Genomic DNA, 17,996 nt, shown 5'->3' on the forward strand with positions numbered 1-17,996 from the left:
CGAAACCATACGCTGTCATCATTGTGCGTGAAGCTATTCTATATATCTAAATGGAGCTAACAATTTGCAAAGTTGTAGAAGTAGATCGAAGAAGAAGAAGGAGATCTCGATGTGGAAATTAGGAAGAAGGAACGATCGAAAAGGGGCAAGGATAACGCTCGGGAAGAGGTTACACGTCTTGGTTATACAACGACCCGCGACGACAACCAGGTCGAAGTGGGAACGTTGAAAAGGCCAGAAGAGCATTAACCAACAGGCCCTCGAAAAGAGGAGGCACGAAGGTAGCCGTTCGTAGAGAAAGAAGGACAATCGTTCGTTTAGAAGGAGAGAAGCAACGGAGGAGAACGGTCATTGCCACCACCTCACCTCGAGCCGGTGCTAAAGTCTCAACACGAGGAATATCCTCGACCCTGCCACGGTCTACCGTGCGGAATTGTCCTGTAGTTTAGCTTGGCTTCGTTCTATCGGTCATGGTGGGGCCTTCACGGACAACGATGCGTCGCGTTGGGATTCGTGCATGCGGAGCGCACCGGAGAGCACCTGGATCGATGATCCAGAAGTCGTGAACTACGCAAAGACCACCGACAAACCAGTTCGATTGGTGCTACCTGTTGTGAGCAGGTCGAAATTTTGTTACGCTTCGGCCTGGGTTCAAGGGTGAATTTTCTTCGAAGGTGTACAAAGTTCGACACAGCTACGGAAGCGTTTCGGGAGGGTGAGAATTCTAAGCTTGCTGGGGGGATGATGTCCCTCGGAATCTGACGACGAAGTAGCGTTCATCGTTGCAGTCGCTCGACGTCATCAGGAAAGGTAAGCTTATCGTTTCAACTCGAGAGAACCTCGCTTTAATGGAAAAAAAAGGAAAAGAAAGGAAGCACCGTGATATATCGAAGCAATATTTACCATTGTAATAGAAAGAACACGATAATTGCACGATATAATCTGCAACCGTAGTACGTTACGTCTAAATGCAATAATTCTGACAATTTGTTTCATGATTAATTTCGAACGTTTTAATAAAACATGTTAAGGGAAAGACCGTTCGTCGGATAACCAATCGAAAGAAATCACAGAACTGCCAGAGATTTGCCAATGCGAGCCGTATGTCGTTCACGAATACCGTTCGTTTCTTTAAGCAGAATTCAAACTTTCACAAACGCCACGTTTTAGTATGAATGTCATCCTCTCGATAATATCACTTTGTTTCGTATGACATTCACGAGCAGATCAAGTGAAAAAAAATCGATAAAGGTCACGCCTAAATACTTGTTTTCCATTACAATTTCGCCTCACGATCGGAGACGACTAACGCATAAATCACGTTATACCGCGATTAGTTATTTTCGAAGTAATCAACCCCAAACAGCTATCAGGAGAAGTATTCCGTTCGAAAATCCACATAGCTGTACAAAGTTTGGAACGTATCTGTGTTAATCTTATATCCAATTAACGACTTTCTTTCGCGCTGAAATATCTTGCTCAGAATATACACAGGTAGACGTGGCTTCGGATACAGGCCCATCGATCAAGCCAAAAAGTATTTACGATTGTACTTTTAACGAATTTTGGCTTGATACGGTCGTTTTTTCGCTTCCAAATGGCTGTTTTATTCCACTGAACCGTACTTCGGCGCCAACCCACATGTGCGCCTTGTATTAGATACGTGCGTACAAATGAAAGTGGCTTGTACCGTTACAACTTACGTACTAGGCTACAACAAAAGCTTTTTCTATAGGGACACGGTTGCATACGCATGTGCGTTCGTCCTCGAATCTTCTAATTACGAAAATTAGATATCGATATTTGTTTGATTCACCTTGCGATTCAACTTCGGTGGTTATCGTATTCGTCTTCGGGAATACGTACACATATCAAATTATTCGATTATACATGAAGAATAAAAAAAAAAAAAAAAAAACAGCAACGACACGGGTATTTGCTTTTAAATGTATTACAGTATCTTATAAATGGAACGGAATACGAAACAAAAATTTCCGATCACGTCGTATAACTATCAAATAGTGATCGTTAAATACTTGAAACGATAATTTCTAGTAATCACCTGGATAATCTGCTCGACGTTCGTTATTCATAGTCTTCGCAGGAAGTTATTTACTTATTTGTTTTCTCGAAGAAACGTTACGGTAACATGTACGATTTTCTACAAAAGTGCTGGCTCGTAGAAAAACGAAAAGAGAGAGGAAGAAGAAAAAAAAAGAAAGGAATATTCTGTTCCAAATCGAGACGGGGAAGATAACTGTCGCCTAACTAATCAGAAGCAGGAAAACCAGTAACCTGACCATCGACAAGCCGACACAACTCACGTAGACATTTGTTGCTTCATCCACCCGAATTCCTGCCTCTGGGTAACTGTAACGGTTTTTATCACTTCCTCAAAGAGGAGGAGCGAGTGCACACTGGATGAGATCATTGCATTTCTTCGGGCAACTCGAAGGAAAACGAGAATTACTTGAATTTTCAAGCAAAACCGAGAAATTACATCTTTATCACTTCGAACCTAACATGTTTCTTTTCCTCTTCGTTACGATTATTTTTGTCCTTTTTTCACCTGGTGATATAAAGGCGTAAAAATCGTGGAAGAATGGAAAAGAAGGACACGTTCTTTCAAACGGATTCGACGATATACGAGTCTAAGACGATCCGTGATTCAACCGGACAGGATATAACGTTACAGCCGAATTCTTGCTTCTGAATAACTGTAACTTAGTTCTTGCACGATGAATATCGGGTAACCATGGCTTGATGTCGCGTCAGCCTCGTGAACGACATTAACGTCGTTGGGACAGATAAAAAGGAAGAATATATGGAAAGTACTTGAACATCGCGGCGAAAATACAAGAATTTGTTTCTCTGTGTTATTGCTGCTTTCACGTAATATTGTACTACTGCTGAAAACGAATGTCTGTTCTCATAAGGTCGTTCACTCCGACCTTTCCATTCTCACGATGTAATTATCAATCTAGATATTTTTCTTATGTTTCTAATATTTTTCGCAAACCCGTAATCAAACATCTTTTCCATTGATTTTTATAACGAACGACTGCTTAAGTACTTTCCTTCTACTTGAACAGTTCGAGTAGCTAGAATTACAGCCAACCAACTCGCAATAATTTTGATAAAGTGCCCAACTGTATCTTATCCAAATGATTTGTGCAAGTCATACAAATCTATCGCGTTACAACTGCGTCACATTTATTAATATCTATTTACGATTTCCATCATTTAGCACGATACTTTATCTATAATATCGTGCTTATCCAATTATTAAATTAAAACTGATATCGAGAACTTAAATCGTGGAATATCAAAAAGCGTAGATTAATCAGTGGGTAAGAGGAATCTTACCTTTATTATCCCGTGAGAATTTTCTCAGCAATTCTTAAAAGGAGTGACATTGTTGTGGACGTGTCAATGCGCTAACCACTTTTTACTTTTTAAATGTCACGTGTTCTTCGCACTCATCTAAAATTCATGTTCTTTTCTCTGTTCCTTTTTCAGATGTGGGATCGTGAAAGAAAAACCTGGATCGTCGTCTTCCTAGCCAATGTGCTGTTGAATACCGTCACCGCTTCCCCGATCTATGTCCCACAATTTATTCCAGGAAGTAAGTCACTTCGAATATAGTTATTCTCAAATTGAAAATATCGCGCGCCTTTCAACCGGTATACGGGAACGAAGTGAAACTCGTGTCAAGTACTCGTTTCACTTCCAAAACTGTTCAACATATCCAAATTCCAACACAGAAATCATCAACGTTGCAAAGATCAACGCTCTTTCATTCGTTTAAGGGTACGTTTACGTTGGAGCTGCGATAAACGATAAGAGCGGCGATGAGAGCGAAGCGTAGAAATACATGCAATTATTTTATGTATGTACATGTGTATGCATGTAAAACAATTAGGCGTGCTTCTAGGCATCCCCGCTCTCATCGCCGCTCTTATCGTTTATCGCAACTCCAACGTAAACGTACCTTAATGAACAGCTTCGATTCCAAAATTCGTATTCGCTCTCGAATCCGTCATTAGAACTATACAATGGCTCACAAAATTATTTCAACACCTATATTAGACAACTTTATGTATACGAGTATATTATACGTGTTATACAACACGCTTTGAAACTTCATTAGCACTGTAACAAGACACGATCCCCGTCATTTAATTGGTAAAATTTGAAACAAATCTGAGATATATATAGAATTTGAGACATTTACTAGAATTAGTTAGAAACGTAAAAATTTAACATACAGTATGGATATTTGTCTTAATAAAATCTGTTTTTCTTTAAAATTCTCTTGTGATTTCTGCAAAATACATACGTACCTGCTCTAAATATTCTGCAATTTCTATGTACATCTTTAGGTTCGTTTCAAATTTTCCTAACATAATCACGATAGTCGTTACAATGCTAACGAAATTTCAGAATGTTTCGTATAACGCATATAATATATCTATGGAGTATGTCTACAAGTGCTCGAATATTTTCATGAGTTATAGTATATGTACACATTCACGCGGGTGGCATGGTTCAATTACGAACGACGAGTACAAATTTTTCTTTTTTCGCGTGCACGTTGTTTTCTTTCCGCGATTACTTGGATTTCCCCCGAGTGTCAGCCGAATAACGGATCGGTACGCAAATACCTGGCATGGGCAGGGCTAAACCTGTATATACATATTCTTCGATGTATTCAAGCACATGTAAAGTACACGCCTGTTGTATACGCGCGATTATTTACCTATATGAGTCGCAGGACGACATTGAACCTACCTTGGATTCGAGTTCGAATGCAACGTGGGCGGACTGGTCAGTTATCTATACAAGTAGGTCAGCCCCGGTCATCGGCGTGTACACGACTTACACTGATTTTTCCGATCTTGTCATCTTCGTTCTCATTGGTATTCCGATCGCTTCATTCAAGCCATACTTCGAGGTCTCAACGAAAAATCGGTCATCAAACTAAAGACCTTAATCGACATAATTGAACGAGAAGAATCTGCCGATTATTGATATGGCAAGTGAAATTACAGCAGCTCGCAAAACTATTTAAATACTTATTGATAGAAACTTTTTTTATTACGTTTCATACGAGACATCTTTTCACTAGCGTTGTAACGAGATTTGATTGTCATGATCATACCGGCAAAATTTGAAACTAATCTGAAAATGCGTAGAAGATAACATATCTCGACTGTGACTTCCAAACTACTAAGTATATTGACAAGTTACAATATTTAATGCTCATGCTGTATACTAACTTTTTTACTAAATATATGTTTGCCATAAATGACTTGTTACTTCTGTATACAGTTTCAGATTGGTTTTAGATTTTACCGATAGAACCACGACAGCCGTATCTCGTAACAGTCTTAATGAAATGTTAACGATTCAAATCCTTTCACGAGTCGCTCTATGCATCGTTCAAGTTTGTTGTTTTCGACCGATCTTTTACGAGATTTGACGGAATATATTACCACCATCAGTGAAATCCTTTCGATGGTACGAATTCGCGTGGGCATGTACGCGCAAGCATGTACGCTTGGTATAGCCACGACTGAAATTCCAACAAGTGCGTAATGAAATCGGTAACTTTCTTTCACGACTGTGACTCAGACGACACTTCCGGTAGCATACATTTTCTACGCGGAAGGACACCAAACACGTAGAACATCTTGGACAAGGGAACTGGCCGACTGACCCGAAAGCAAGGGTGCCGGGTTTGTATATAATTTTACGGTCGATTTTCACTCGCTACGGCCATCAACCTCCACTGCCAAGAAGAAAGTAAATATTCCAAGAAAAACGCGTTACTATCATCTATAACAACGTCGATCTCATAATTTTTATAGTCTAATTTCGAACATGTTTCTTCTAGTTTCCCATGTTTCATAGATCATTCAATTTGCATCTTTATCAGGGTCTTAGAAATTCAAATGCCAAAGAAGAAGAGAAATTACGAAAGAATTTCTTTCGAAGAAACTCGATAAATTCTCCGTGTTATTTTCTATTAATTAATTGTTACATTATATCGTTTTTTCCAGGTTGTAATACAAATAAAAAGTAGATTTATATATTCGCCATTTCGTTCTAGTTTTTTCGTAAGAGAGATATATTATTAACAACAAGTCTGCCACAGACGTTCATTATATAGGTGTGTCTGTTCCGGCGAGATGGGTCGGGTCAGGTATGTCGATTTAATCACGTTGAGTCAAAGAACCTTGGAATGTGCGAGAGGGATTCGTTAGGTAGCCAACACGTAATAGGACGAGAAGGAGAAGCCAAGATTGTGAGGTGTCTTGGAAGAAAACGGGCTGTTACATTAGGCTATGACTGTGACCGACTTTTGGGTCGGGCATCTAGCTCATACATCGAAACGTAACGGTACCAAGATGCTTTGCCTGACATCAATTCGTTCTTCGATAACGCCCGCTATACTACATTACATATCGGCTACGTTCCATAAATGATTGAAAATTGCTAAACAGTTGTCGGTTCGATCGATACGTATGATTTACACGTTTCAAAAATGTTGAGAATTTTAATTTAATATATCAACTCTAATTTCAAAAAGATAGAATAATTTTATCATGATAATAAACGCATAATACCGTTTTATAAGATAAGCAACGGATTGACTAGCGTTATTGTGATTCTCACCCATCCACATGTTCGAATTTAATGAAACTAAAACACTTTGCGATATTATAAATCATAAACTATACGCAGTTACGCATCTATCTGCGATATCTTGGAATTTTTCTGCACTGTTCACGATCTACCCTCTTAATAAGTACATATTTGGAGTCCATTAAAGCAATTACGCCCACCGTTCCGTAATAATCGTTCTATAACGGATGCAATTAAAGACCAGGAACAGCACACCCGCTTCCGTCGAGAGATTTACAGCTTCTTTCGACGCGATTATTAATTGATTATACTACCTGCTATCGTTCATTATCTATGACAGGATCGTGGCTACACAGTAGGACGATTAAGGGCCATTATAAACGATGACGATACCTATTTTCAAGCATTACACACTGAATGTAGAACGCGTACAGCGAATACACAGCTATTGGTATCGAGCAAAGGTTCATTCGATTAGAGATCACGGAATACGGATGTTGTTCTCCGTATCCCTTTCTCTCCCTCTCTCTCTCTCTCTCTCTTTCTCTCTCAACTTTTAGTTCTTTTTTCCTTATAGAAGAGAGAAAGGAAAAGAAATGATCTTCTGATCTCAAAATTCAATTACAATGTTCCATTTAAAATTGTTTAACGTACACTGCCGGTGCAGTATTTAATCTTTAAAGATGAAATTTGGCTACATCATTCCTGACTTCATTTGAAGATTTCTATTGAAAATGTCCGTAGGTACGGGAAGGAATATCAGGCACTTGCCATGTGTGTCTCGAAGAACTGGCGAAACTGGTGTTTGCATGTTTGCGTTTACCTGCGCAAAGGCGAATGGCACGCATCTTGGCACTTGCATCGACCGTTTCTATTTCGGTAGCTGTTGTAAGATAGACGAAGAACCTGACATTTTTCCTCAAGACAACAGTATCGACGATGGTTCTCCTTCAAGGCCGTTCGTTACGACTCATGGGCCAATTGAGAGCAACGATATACCTGAGTATTTCTCAAGGCCAAAGCCGATCAACGAAAAGAAACCAACTGGGACGTACTCCACCGAGGTGAGTTATGGCTTCGAATACATTTACCAAGATTTAGTTTCGTTCTCACGATCGCCTCAACAACGTTGAATTCAATCATATCGAAGTTCTCAAAGAACGAATCTTTTTTCTCCATCTTTTTATATAAGCAGCAGCCAATAGTCATTCGGTGAAATAATCCAGTTCTTCTTCCTTACGAATACTTAGGAGACGACCAGCATGTACACTACGCAGAGTATCCGCACGCAACCAACCACCGTAAAAGAAACAACAAAAGTGGCAACTAAAAAGCCAGTGGCGACGACCACTCAAAGGCCAACGACATTAGAAATCTCGACAAGGCCGCTATCCACCGCGCAAACCTTTGCCGAAACGACTAAATTCGTTACCAAGAAGCCGATTCATTCGACCACGACGCATAAACCTACGTACTCGTCGTCGTATAAACCAATACACTCGTCGTCGTATAAACCAACTCATTCATCGTCGTATAAACCAGTCCACTCGACTGTCCATGGGCCTACCAATGCAACCACACCCAAACCTCTTCAATCAACTGTCGATCGAACAACCGAATCAACAACGTCGAAAACTGTAATCACGACTACTCAAAGGATCACTCCAATTACGAGGTTCCCACCAAGAAACGCAACAACCGCGAGACCATTGACTCATGCTACCACCAGAAAACCTACTACCAGTACTAAAAAACCGGTAATCAGTAGCAGCACAAGGAGACCAACAGCTACCACGAAGAAGCCCATTACACCCTCGAAGAGGCCTCCTCCTTCTACCACAATAAGACCGTCTGTAAATACCACTTTAAGTACTTTATCGTCAACGACAACCACGAAACCTCTATTGACATCCATCAAACGACCAACCATCGCGACGACTACCGAGAACGTTGCTTTCTCCACGGTGACGAAACCGGTAAGCTCAACCACGGAAACCGTGATTGCTCAAAAATTCACAACCATCGCCACAACGAGGCCTACCCAAAAGGTGAAACCTACGACGGTTAGAACAACGACTCCGAAGCCGTTAACTACTCCGAAGCCGTTAACGACTACTCCGAAGCCGTTAACAACTACTCCAAAGCCATTAACAACTGTTCCGAGGCCAAAACCAACGAAGATCAGCACGACGACTCCGAGCCTGATATCCAAGCCCGACTACGCAACGACCACCGAAAAAACGGGATCTTTGTCGTCGATTAATGTTACTACCGTTGCTATTACGAAACCTAAGCCAACGATAGAATCAACAAAGCCTACGAAACCATCGAGTAAGCCTACCAGCAAACCTATCGGCAAGCCTACCGTTAAGCCTACCATTAAACCTATCAGCAAGCCTTCTTCGACGACACCCACAACTTTGCTTAGTTCCACCATGACGAATGTCAGTTTCGCGTCGTCGTCTTCCATCAATACGACCACCACCACGCCAGCGTACGTTACTTCGACAAAGGTGTCGGTTGTTAATCAAACCTTTGGAGAAACTTCTCATACAACTTATACACCTGGACTCGTTACATGGACGTCGAGTTCTGACGATACGACCACGAAGAATCCGGAGACGTTTTCGACGACAACTACGCAACCGGGTGAGTAGGAACAGTTAACCCATTGAGGGCAAAGTTTCCTATAATTTCTCCCATAGCTTCTCATAATTAGATTAGCGATATTTATGGATTTATGAGACATAAAAATGTATGAAAATACAGAGAATGCATATGGTATACGAAAATACGTATAAAATATTTGAAGTATAGTACACGTTGTGATATTTAATAGGGAAAATCTTTGCTCGGGCTGTATTTCTTTAGTTACGTTTATAAAAGTATGAATTTGCATAAAAATCCGCAGTCCAATAAGGATGCAAATCCTTGGAATGATTTTTCATAGCTACAATGTTATAAAACAGAATTTGAAACTTAGTAACTGGAATCTCAAAGTCTTCAAATCGTCGTATTGTATTGTATTTTTTTGTTACATCGAGGCTTATGCTTATTACCATCTTTTTTTAGTATGTGTACGTTTGATACATTTAGTTTCCACCTTAATTTAGTTCTTCAAACTAAATCTTAATTTACCATCTATTTAAATATAGTTATATTTTAAAGTTTTAAAATTAAAATCTTCAAGTTATGAAGATTTTGTCTTATCGGTGCTTTATTAAGTTACTGCATACAGATTTTCGAGTTGCAAAGTCCCGGCTTAATAAATTGAATTATTTATCGGCAACGGTACTGAGCTATGTATAATCCAATTAATAAGTTCAATTAAACAACGCGTGATCTAATTGGACGATGTAAAATTTATATAATTGGTAATTAAACTCGTATACGCGATCAGTTTGAGCGCGGCCATTTGCAGTTTCCATTCGCATGCTGAGCGAAAACAGTAATTGATGCTCGGTGAAATCGAAGAAAACGGATATCCATTGTGTAACGTGACGTTCTTGTCGTCCATAGGAAATCATCTCGGTGGCAATTCACGTCGAGCTGCACGCCTTCTGCATTAATTATGTAGCATTAAGAAAATCGTGGGAGCTTCGTGAATTTGATCGATTACTCAGGATTTTCTTATCTACTCTCTCATCCGTACTCCTAATAAATTCGATGAATTCTATCAGATAATGATATTTTTTAAAGAAACTTCTAGATTTCAAAATTAGTAGAACTTTTATATCATTCGTTTCTAAGTATTATATTTATACATGTATCGTATGTTTCGATAAGAAATATTGTTACGTTACCACGTAACTTACGCTATCGTCCATAGATATTTACGCAATGCAATTCGATCTATAGGTAGATATCTTCGTTATAATTTCAAAGCTATTGTCGAAGAACGTTTCTCTATTGTTGATTCTTTAATTAATTCATTAATTCCATAGTTAGGATGGAATATTCACATTGCTTAACGCTTAAAAGCTATCGTATGAGCGAAATTTCATTCCACCGTATGTACTCATGGACAATAGTATACCTAGAAAGAACATTCGATTGTACAATAAATCTGTATATTACTCGTAAATAGACAACAGCGAAGGCATCGATATAGTTGAAAAAATTCGTCAATACTTTGCCGCATCTATTGACCGCGATCAGTCTCACTTTGCAGTCGGTAATTGCATTCCAAACCGTACACGCAACAAAAGTGTAAAATAAAATTCCCGTATACGACGTCTTAATCGTCGTGTCTAGGAACGGGTAATTTGTTAAAGAAGGAAAGGCCGTACATATTCTCCGCGCATCGATAGAAGATGAAATTCTGTTGCGTCGGAACGTTGTAACGGTTTAAACCGTCCACCGTAATCTTTCCTCTCGAATGCCACGCGAACAGCATCCACGATCTCCCATTCCATCTCTCGCCTCTCTCTTCCGTTGTAATTTAAACGAGTCGAATTATTTTCTGATAACTGCACTCCGTTCTAGTTTTCGAGTGCTTCCAATTACTTTTATTCGTTAGACGAATAAGAAAATTCTGCGAATGTACGATATCGATCGTTAATAATCCTGAATCATTCTGTAGATCAAACCGAAAGCGAGTGGACTCCGATAACAACTCCAGATGGCTGGATTATGATTCAGTCACCCACTACCAAAAAACCACAAACGGTAGAAGATACGACTGATAAGCTTGTTCCAGAATCTACATCGCAGTTCTCGACTTCTGGTACGATGATTAAGTAATTTGAGGGACTTGAAACAAAAACGATGCTCGTCAGATTTGTTCACTTTCCAGATAATAATCGATCTAGTTGGTAATCAGAAGCAGAACTCGCACAATATACGATCGATGTTGCAAAAACAACTATCTACTCAGTACACAGTAACTCGAGGGAAACGTCGAGTTATTCCGAAAGCTCGTAGCGGAATGTGAAATAAATTCATAGAATGTGGAATTAATAGTTTATCGAATATTTTATATAGCGCCTTCTTTTAGAAATATTCTATCAATTAACGATTATTTCTTTTACCAATGAATTCTTCCGAATTTTTACTATTAAAAGGTTTTTCGAGAACCAAAAATAATGACATTCGAATGATACGCTCGCAAAAATTACGTAACAAGGCCAATATTTTGTTTAAAAGAATTGAAACGCGATGAACTGAAATTAAAGATGCTTTTCGCTTTTCTGGAAAGAGGCAAACATATAGATAACGGTTGCTTTTGTTACGAGTCCTTCGATTTCTCTGCTCTATATTTTAGCTATTTTTTTAATAATTTTATTAAAAATGTTGTTTATTAAAAATCTTGTTTTTCATAAAAAAAATTCATAATTATTTAGCTAAACCAACGACAGAAACTGGTACAGAACACGAGGTAACGAAAAGACCCACTATCTTGACAACTCTGTCCTCGATCGCCAGTGTGACGATAGATACCGAACTTCCGGTACCGATGGAAACACTCAACATGTCGGATTACAAGCAAGGTGAGCTCATCCTATATAATCGTTTAATCTCCGTTCGTATAAAGAGTAGCTCGATCGATGACGATAATGTTTCATAATTTCTGGATAACTTTAATCTTGCCGCTATCATATCAGAATCGATAGAACATTTATTTAAATTTTATTTATGCAAATGCTGCTACGAAATGAGAATCTATAGTCGATAATATAGAAACCTGAACGTTATACAATACGATTATAACGCGCGATCGTGAGAAACAAAGATTAAAAGAGGAAAGAATGAAAAAACGTATTTGCATATGTAAAACTAAGCGCGCGAGGTAACATTGACGAATCGTTTCCATTCATGACTGCATCGTGAATAACTTGGCCAGAAAACGCGATGATCTTTTTCACTTGCCAAACCCGAAGCAGAATCGTACGCATAATTAGAGGTGTGAGGAAGAAAAAACATGCTGGGAAGGGGCGCTCGCGATGGTACCGGTTCATCCAGTTGGACCAATATAGAAGACTCGTTCTCCAACATGGCTGTGTCATTGAGATTCGCGAATTTATTGAAGGGCTTAAATTCGACGATGCTTGTTCTTGCAGTGTGCGGAAGAAGATTGTTCCCAGAGTCGCGAATCGTCGGTGGGAATCGTAGTTCGTTTGGAAAATGGCCTTGGCAGGTGAGTACAATTCGAGAAAGTTCTTAGAGCTTTGTTAAATCATTCAGAATTAAAGTGGAAATCTCGCGATCGTTTATCAGTCACTATGTTATTTTCGCGTATATCGAAACATGTTATACAACGTACTTGTATATCGATATATGTGTGTATAAACGACCATATCACACGTGTTGCGTGTTCATGTAATTTATACACAAAGTCGAGCACAGCCAAGCATCGTTAAGTAAGATCGATGTTTTCTTTTCAGATCTCGTTACGACAATGGAGGACGTCGACGTATCTACACAAATGTGGCGCAGCTTTACTCAATGAGAATTGGGCAATAACAGCAGCGCATTGCGTCGAAAAGTTGGTATCGTGTTTATCATTGCGATTAGCTTCGATCTATATTACTTCCTTATTACGATTAATCGATTCCAAGAAGAATGATATAACTGAGCATATTATCGAACCACAGTTTTATGAAAAATATATCTTTGTCTAAAAAGAGTGTTCGTTTGAAAGTTTCTTTGAATATGATTTTTTATCTGCAGCGTACCACCAAGCGATTTATTGTTGAGAATCGGCGAACATGACCTTGCCAACGAAGACGAACCTTACGGCTATCAAGAAAGAAGAGTTCAAATCGTGGCCAGTCATCCACAATTCGATCCTCGAACCTTCGAATATGATCTTGCTTTGTTGAGATTCTACGAACCTTTGTTACCGTTTCAACCAAACGTTCTGCCTATTTGCTTGCCGGATGACGACGAAAGTTACGTTGGCCGTACTGCTTATGTCACTGGCTGGGGCCGACTTTATGACGGTACCAATACGTTCATTTTATAAGTATTCTCGTAATGGCATAATTTAAAAGGTATATTGATTAAAACTTAATTCTTAGAGGGTCCATTACCATCAGTTCTTCAAGAAGTGGCTGTGCCAGTTATAAATAACACAATGTGCGAGGTTATGTACAGGAATGCCGGATACATAGAACATATTCCACATATTTTTATTTGCGCTGGATGGCGAAATGGCGAATACGATTCCTGTGAGGTATGCTAATTCTCTTTGTTCTATATGTAGATGCGAATATAATGACACACGAAAGTAATTGAGCACTTATCACAAAAAACATTTTGAAATTTTATTAGCATTATAATGGGGCACGGCTGCCATCGTTATGTTGGTAAAATTTTTAATCGATCTGAAAATGTATGTATTTGCACACCATTGTAGCACATACTAATTAATTAAATTCAATTATATGAAATTTCGCGTCATTTAGTAGTACTTTCACGTAACATAAAAAATTTAATACTGTAAAAATGAAACACTGTGAATAAATGGTTGCTCAGTTTTGTAACTTTTGCATATGTATTCAAATTCGTTTCAAATTTAATCGATATAATCATGATAGTCGTGTTTCATTGTAACGCTAATTAAATTTCAAACATTTCGGAAAGCACGTACGATGTATTCATGAAAAGTTTCGACAAGTGTTTATGTACTTTTATAAGCGAAGAAAGAGAAATACGTAACTCCATTCATCCACTGAATACAAAATTTGCAAGAACTAGAACAAGAGTTTGTATCGTTGCAGGGTGACAGTGGAGGGCCTATGGTGATACAAAGGGCGCGCGATAAGCGCTGGATACTTGCTGGGGTGATCAGTTGGGGAATAGGTTGTGCGGTACCCAACCAACCAGGAGTTTACACTCGCATCTCCGAATTTCGTGAATGGATAAACCAAATTCTTCAATTCTAGACGGAAGTTCCGAGCAGCGGATCACGTATCTTTTTGAAAATGATGGTTACGTGTGGAAACCATCACAAAGAGACATCGAGACAAGAGATCATCACTCGAAAGTTAATTTCGAAAGATGTACAAGTTGAATGTAGTGAAGTCCGCGCGGCTGTACATAATATTATTTTATACAAATCGTATGCAAAGACAGTTTTCCTCGCGGAAAACTTTCCACGTAGCGGATATTAAGAAAAGAAGGGAAAAGAAAGGAAAAATACGAGTCGTCGTATGTACGTGCAACTACTCTCACGAAATGTCATCAAACGCGATATCTAGTAAGGTTAATGTTTTGTACTGTGTGATGTATTTATATGATGCATTACGCGACTCTGTTATTAAGTGTAGGTGGACTTTGGGTTGATCAGTGTATGTCACGCTTATATGTTGCATAGTTTCATACGTAAAACAATGCATGATCGTCCGTAGATAATTAATGCCACCTTTTGCTCGTGTCACAATTTCAGCGAGCGAACACCGGTCGACAGAAAAGCTTTCTACGATGCCAACGGTGTTCCCCTCACAAATGTTCAATGACAATAATATGTGTTAATGATAAGGTCAATTTAGCAGCTATATCGTGTCAATGATATCAACGCTTCTCGATGGACTCGATTCGCGTTACGTCATTTAATAGCAAATATTATCTGAGCGAATCGTTCGAACCGACCGATGATAACTATTTGCAACATTCTCGTTTGACTGAGAAGTTTTGCAAAATTAGACGCAATTAAATATCTATCACGATACCACGACGAATTGTACTTCTTGTAAAATATCCAGCGTCGTAAGGACGGAAAAAAACGATGTGAACTACGAAGAAAATTGACGAAGAAAGTACATAATATTCAACAACTTCTAGGTTCTTTCCAGGTTTATTTTCACGTCTTCCAATAATTCCAATTACTTCCAATATTTCAGGTGTTAGAGCCTGAATAACGCGTGCAATGTGACTTCTGATATTATTCTGTCAAGTAGTACCGCGTGCATAACATATAACAATTAGAATAAATATGCTGTACAAACATGTAGAGCGTCAAAGATTCGACTCTTCTAGTAATATTAACGTGAAGCAAGGACGAAATCTTCAATAAGATATAATTCCGTAATTGCTGTAAATACCGCATGCAATGTTATCGAATTACATAGAGACTGTTAATGGTATTACATGATTTTAGTTTTATTTGATATCAAACGAGGAACCCGATGCTGTTTGCGTTAATTTTCGTAATTTATCAAAATACTGATCAACGAATATGTTTACGAATCGATCTGTTATTTGATCGACTGATTTAATCGAAAGTAAAAATAACGTGCTCACTATCTTTACCCTTTTGACAAATACAACCAACCATCGTTACACGCAATATCATCGTATGTAATAAAATAACGATGTAAATCGTATATAAGAAACTAAATTAGCATTCGATAACAAAATGAAGAAAGAAGAAACTAAACATGTCGTTTGTCGTGCGATCGAAATTGCCTAAGGTAAAGAAATTATTTAATTTAATTTATACGAAAGTTTATATTTGTACAAGTGTATGTACAGATACAATACACACACGGGTATAGCCAGTCGTGTATGCGAACAAATAATTTATTAATATATGTTGTAGTTGGGGCTGTGAAAATATACAAAACCCCGAGCTTGTAAATAATTGATCGATTGGTGGTGCGTGTTTCATTCTATTACAATCTGTTATTTTCTACTGTTTTACTATCACGTTTCTCCCTCGGTGCCTTTGTATTTACCAATCGAGTATTAAAACGGACAAAAAAAAAAATCGATGTTCCTCGTCGAGGAAAGGCTCAGTGAATTACCTGCTTGCCAAGTGCAATCCCTCGCTCCATTTTGTTTGTCCTCGCTACCAATCAACGTGGGTGTTGATATTTACGAATCGGTCTCAAGTGAGAGTTCAAATCTCATCTACACGCAACGCCCACACCATCGCCTGCAACTGTATAGAGCGAGAGCAAAATTCTAGAATAATGGAACGGCTTGTTTGCCGAAGCGCCATGAGGAGCAAACGATTATTAAGCAGGTGGCATGAAACATTTAAGGGAAGAGAAAACGCGATGGAGATCGTCGATCCTCTTACAAGTACTTTATTTAAAGTGACTCACGAAAGTACTTATTTGAACACTTACCATAGAAAATTTTTATGAACTCATTATTATTAATTAATTTCATTAATATCGTAATGAGACACGACTGCCATGATTATATCGTTAAAATTTAAAACCAAGCTGAAGATGTATATAGAAGTTAAAAGATATCTACTGTAAATATACATTCAATGAAAAATTGTGTACGGAATGAATAACAATAGTACTTAACCGTAGTATTAGTGCTAAAAATGGTCGCACTAAAGAACTATCAAACAAACGTTATCTATATAATTATGACGTCGTCCTCTATTATTGTGCTAATGAAATTTCAAAATATTTTGTACGATACGTACATACAAATATATTCACAAAGTGTTTCTTTAAGTGTTTACATAATTTCGTGTGTCACTGTATCTCTCTTTATCGCGAGTCGAAAGAAAGTTATGTAAACAGCAGTTTATATCGCATGTGTCTGATGACACAACATAATCGAACATATTTTTCGACCAAAAGAAGCTATTTGTATTCAGTTAAAAATAATCCTACATAAAAACACGGAAATTCCTACTTGGTGTTATCTGATTGTTTCTCTCCGTACTTTTTACAAATATTTTTGTGACCTTCATAATGTACCCTTTCGAGCCATATTAAAGAAATGTAATAGATTCCATCGTCAATTAAATACAATTCCTTATTAGCGATAACCACTGATTACGGTATTAAGGCGGATCGATTTTTTTTTTTCATAAAAATGTTCGTGGAAGCGGAACGATTTTCTAAAACTTTCTACAACGCGTGGATATCGAACGTTAAAAATACCCATAAAATTTGAAAACTTCTTCCGATGCTATATCATTATCGGTTGGCATTTACGTAAAGTATGTAATTCGCACTCATCCGTATCAATAGTGTAAAACTACATGAACGTGATCTACTTCTGATTGGAATCAAAGCAGATGCGAAATTGGTATTCCAACAGTGATTTCTATTTAACTGAAAGACATCTGAAGTGAGACATTTTCGAGGCAAATAGAATCTTAACTTTGGCTACAGGACGAAGGAGGAGAATTTTTCATGGAATAATCTATAGGAAATGTTCAACGAGTCATTATGTTATTATAGTTAACTCAATAAAGAGTCCGAATTAACGATTGATTTAATCTTTATTCGATTATCTACAGGATATCAACTGGTTTGCTACTTACTCGTTTCTTTTCATCACATCACATTTGCAGGAAGCTCATTTGATTAGCGAAACGTAAAGATAAAAATATTATCGTCTAATTTTTTTTTTTTGGTCAGCTGCTCGCTTAT

General features: G+C 38.2%; 1 protein-coding gene across 1 annotated transcript; it reads left to right on the forward strand.

Annotated features, from left to right (window-relative positions):
- Positions 1-528: 528 nt before the first annotated feature.
- Np (serine protease notopleural) lies at positions 529-17,353 on the forward strand. The gene is made up of 11 exons (XM_069124443.1): positions 529-810; positions 3,520-3,625; positions 7,393-7,712; positions 7,899-9,297; positions 11,231-11,374; positions 11,991-12,137; positions 12,708-12,784; positions 13,032-13,132; positions 13,318-13,589; positions 13,668-13,822; positions 14,370-17,353. Exons 2-11 carry the CDS (start codon positions 3,520-3,522, stop codon positions 14,532-14,534), a joined length of 2,886 nt encoding a protein of 961 aa, XP_068980544.1. The 5' UTR covers positions 529-810; the 3' UTR covers positions 14,535-17,353.
- Positions 17,354-17,996: the final 643 nt, after the last annotated feature.

The sequence above is a fragment of the Bombus flavifrons genome, chromosome 12 (genome assembly GCF_040668555.2).
Source record: "Bombus flavifrons isolate JBK064 chromosome 12, iyBomFlav1_principal, whole genome shotgun sequence".
In the NCBI taxonomy this organism is placed as follows: Eukaryota; Metazoa; Arthropoda; class Insecta; order Hymenoptera; family Apidae; genus Bombus; species Bombus flavifrons.